This window comes from Chrysemys picta, chromosome 11 (genome assembly GCF_011386835.1).
Source record: "Chrysemys picta bellii isolate R12L10 chromosome 11, ASM1138683v2, whole genome shotgun sequence".
Classification (NCBI taxonomy): domain Eukaryota; kingdom Metazoa; phylum Chordata; order Testudines; family Emydidae; genus Chrysemys; species Chrysemys picta.
The window spans coordinates 32,729,922-32,734,358 of NC_088801.1; the positions used below are offsets into that span (position 1 = coordinate 32,729,922).

General features: G+C 51.5%; 1 protein-coding gene across 1 annotated transcript; it reads right to left on the reverse strand.

The window, feature by feature from the left end:
- Window positions 1–1,136: 1,136 nt before the first annotated feature.
- Window positions 1,137–3,416, reverse strand: LOC135974119 (uncharacterized). The gene is made up of 2 exons (XM_065560714.1): window positions 2,701–3,416; window positions 1,137–1,706 (listed from the first exon to the last, which is right to left on the reverse strand). The coding sequence occupies exons 1-2, from the start codon at window positions 3,275–3,277 to the stop codon at window positions 1,231–1,233; spliced, it is 1,053 nt and encodes a 350-aa protein (XP_065416786.1). The 5' UTR covers window positions 3,278–3,416; the 3' UTR covers window positions 1,137–1,230.
- Between the last annotated feature and the right edge of the window lie 1,021 nt (window positions 3,417–4,437).

Sequence of the window (4,437 nt, forward strand, 5' to 3'; positions counted from 1 at the left end):
TCTGTTTAGACGGCTGCAACAAGGTATTTACTTCCCGGACCACAAAATAACTGTTGGGGATGTGGAGATGCCTATAGTCATCCTCGGGGACCCAGCCTACCCGCTAATGCCCTGGCTCATGAAGCCCTATACTGGCGCCCTGGACACTGAAAAAGAACTCTTCAACTACCGGCTGAGCAAGTGCAGAATGGTGGTGGAGTGTGCTTTTGGCCGTCTCAAGGGGAGATGGAGAAGCTTACTGACTCGCTGTGATCTCAGCGAAACCAATATCCCCATTGTTATAGCAGCTTGCTGTGTGCTCCACAATCTCTGTGAGAGCAAGGGGGAGACCTTTATGGCGGGGTGGGAGGTTGAGGAAAATAGCCTGGCTGGTGATTACTCACAGCCAGACAGCCGGGCGATTAGAAGAGACCAGCGGGAAGCGCTGTGCATCCGGGAGGCTTTGAAAGCAAAGTTCCTGAGTGAGCAGGGTAACCTGTGATTTTATAGTTTGTGTACTGAGAAGCTAAACCTGCCCCCGTTTCTTTACCCAGGTAATGTTGACTATCCTATCCAGTTACATACCCCCTTCACCCCCCCTCCAACACACGTGTCGAAATAAAAATAGTTCTACTTTGTTAAAGCACACCGTTTTCTTTAATACTGTTTTAGCGGGAATTTTTTAAAACTGGGACGCAGACTGTGGTGCGGGGCGGGTCTAGTGTTGTGATGCGAATGCAGCTTCTAAACTCAAGGATTGACAGGCTCCGCTGCGGTGGGATGCTTGTTTCAACGGAGCCTGTCACCCCTCCTGATCGGGACTGTGTGTATGGGAGGTCTATTTGACTTTGTGGCAGGGGGAGGACGGTTACAGATCCCATGCTGTGTGGCTCTGTGATCCTGTCTAAGGACCGGCGCTTAAGATCTGTAACTGCCCTCCCCCGCCACAAAGTCACAGAGCAACCCACCCCCCCCAACATTACATCAAAACAACCTCCCAGACTAACCGGGGCAACTAGTCACTGCATCACTGCACTGTGTATGTGCCCTGCTGCTGTGCCTGCCCCCGACTATGTACCCTGCCAAAGGAGACTGTCCTGTCCAATTTCCAACCCCCTTTCCCCTCCTCCTCCAAAAGAACATGATTGAAACAGTAGTTAACAGAAACGAATTTTTTATTATCAACTACACATGGCATTGGGAGGTGAAACTTGGACGTGGGCTTGTGTCAGGCGGGAAGGAAAGAACTTTTCAAATTTTGGGAAATGAGAGCCTTCTGCTACTAGAGCTCTCTGCAGGGGTGGAGTGAGAGTTAGCAGGGACTCTGCCGCCTCTCCTTCTTTGCACTTTGGGTGAGGTGGGTATGGGACTTGGTGGCGGGGGAGGGCGGTTAGAGATGGACTGCAGCGGGGCTCTGTCCTCCTGCCTCCGTTCCTGCAGAACATCCACAAGGCGCCGGAGTGTGTCCGTTTGCTCCCTCAGTAGTCCAAGCAGCGTTAGAGTCGCCTGCTGGTCTTCCTGCCGCCACCTCTCCTCCCGATCCATGTTGGCTTGGTGCATTCGGGTCAAGTTCTCCCGCCACTGGGTCTGCTGTGCTGCCTGGGCTTGGGAAGAGGCCATAAGCTCAGAGAACATGTCCTCCCGTGTCCTCTTCTTCCTACGCCTAATCCGCGCTAGCCTCTGGGAGTGTGATTCCAGGCTAGGTTGTGAGACAGTCGCAGACGGGGCTGTGGAAATGGGAAAAAGGGAGTGAATTCCTCTGAAAGATAAATGTAGTTGTGAACAAAGAACATAGTCTTTCTCTGTGAACAAGACCATGCACAGCACCTTTCACATGCGCACTCAGCACAAGGTCGAATTCTCGGCCTTCGCATTCTGTGCCTGGGGTCTTGAACAGCACATTTGAGAAGCGAGGCAGCACAACGGAATTTCTGTTGCAGGCAGACATGGTAAGCCGTACACTTGTGGCAGTTTAAAACTTTTATATTACCACTGGCCTCATTTCACATTTAAATCAATGTCAGTCCCTGCTGCCAGCAATCCGGCAAGCGGGAACTCTGCCCCTGTCCCACCCCCTCGCGGCTGTCCCCGGGAACGATCCCTTTCGGCTGCCCCTCTCCCGCCTCCACCGCGTGGCTGCAAACCAGCGGTGACAGTTCTGTAAAGGAACGGGAAAGCAGTCCCAACACTAACATTCCCCTACCTAATTAAAAGCAGGTCACCATGGCCGACATCACCCTGATGAGGATCTCCGAGAGCGACAAAGAGAGAATGCTCCGGGAAAGCCTCCAAAGACCAGGGCCGTATGCCGCCCTGCTGTGCAGAGCAATGATCCCCGAGTACCTGATAATCTCGTGGCGCGGCAACGTGTCGTACTTCGGAGGACCCAATAAGGCCGCTCTCCCCAAGAACCTCATGCAACGGCTTTCAAGTTACCTCCAGGAGAGCTTCATCGAGATGTCCCAGGAGGATTACTGCTCTATCCCCGCACATATAGACCGCATTTTACTGTAGCTGCAGTAGCAGGGAATACACAGTAGAGCGGCTTGTGCAGGACAATCACTGAAAACCGGACATTGCTAGATTTCTTTTCAAAACTTGCACTGCCCCTTACTAAACCGTTAAGCGCCTAGGGCACACTAATCATGAACAACCCATTCTTTTAATTGTTAATATTCCTGTTTTGTTAAAAATAAATGTTTAGATGTTTACAACACTTACTGGCTGATCCTTCACCAGATTCTGTGTCCGGGGTAATGGCTGGGGACGCTTCGTAGGGGATCTCTGTAAGGGTGATGAAGAGATCCTGGCTGTCGGGGAAATCAGCGTTGTGAGAGCTGCCAACTGCCTCGCCCTCCTCATCTCCTTCCTCATCTTCCCCGTCCCCTAACATGTCTGAGGAACCGGCCGTGGACAGTATCCCATCCTCAGAGTCCACGGTCACTGGTGGGGTAGTGGTGGCGGCAGCACCGAGGATGGAATGCAGTGCCTCGTAGAAACGGGATGTCTGGGGATGGGATCCGGAGCGTCCGTTTGCCTCTTTGGTCTTCTGGTAGCCTTGTCTCAGCTCCTTGATTTTCACGCGGCACTGCGTTGCATCCCGGCTGTATCCTCTCTCTGCCATGTCTTTAGAGATCTTCTCGTAGATCTTTGCATTCCTTCTTTTGGATCGCAGCTCGGAAAGCACGGACTCATCGCCCCACACAGCGATGAGATCCAAGACTTCACGATCAGTCCATGCTGGGGCTCTCTTTCTATTCACAGACTGCATGGCCATCACTGCTGGAGAGCTCTGCATCGTTGCCAGTGCTGCTGTGCTCGCCACGATGTCCAGACAGGAAATGAGATTCAAACTGGCCAGACAGGAAAAGGAATTCAAATTCAAATTTTCCCGGGGCTTTTCCTGTGTGGCTGGTCAGAGCATCCGAGCTCGCACTGCTGTCCAGAGCGTCAACAGAGTGGTGCACTGTGGGATAGCTCCCGGAGCTATTAGCGTCGATTTCCATCCACACCTAGCCTAATTCGACATGGCCATGTCGAATTTAGCGCTACTCCCCTCGTCGGGGAGGAGTACAGAAGTCGAATTAAAGAGACCTCTATGTCGAACTAAATAGCATCGCAGTGTGGACGGGTGCAGGGTTAATTCGATTTAACGGCGCTAACTTCGACATAAACGCCTAGTGTAGACCAGGCCTATGAGTCGACAGTGTGACGTGGCGGTGAAAAAAGCCAATGCTGTCTTGGGATGCATTAGGCGAGGTATATCTAGTGGGGATAAGGAGGTCCTGCTTCCGTTGTACAAGGCGCTGGTGAGACCTCATTTGGAGTACTGTGTGCAGTTCTGGTCTCCCATGTTTAAAAAAGATGAACTCAAACTGGAACGGGTGCAGAGAAGGGCCACTAGGATGATCAGAGGAATGGAAAACCTGTCGTATGAAAGGAGACTAGAGGAGCTTGGGTTGTTTAGTCTGACCAAGCGAAGGCTGAGGGGGGATATGATTGCTATCTTTAAATATATTAGAGGGATTAATACAAGGGAGGGAGGTGAATTATTCCAGCTTAGTACTAACGTGGATACGAGAACGAATGGATATAAACTGGCCGTGGGGAAGTTCAGGCTTGAAATTAGACGAAGGTTTCTGACCGTTAGAGGGGTGAAATATTGGAACGGCCTTCCGAGGGAAACGGTGGGGGCGAGGGACTTGTCTGGCTTTAAGATTAAGTTAGATAAGTTTATGGAGGGAATGGTTTAATGGTAAAACATAGTTGTCAAGGAAAACCAAGCAATGGTAGGTAAATAGCATAATGGCTAAAAGGGGTCAGGATGGAGACTCTTGCCTATATGCTCGGGGTCTTACTGATCGCCATATTTGGGGTCGGGAAGGAATTTTCCTCCAGGGCAGATTGGCTGAGCCTCTGGAGGTTTTTCGCCTTCCTCCGCAGCATGGGGCAGGGATC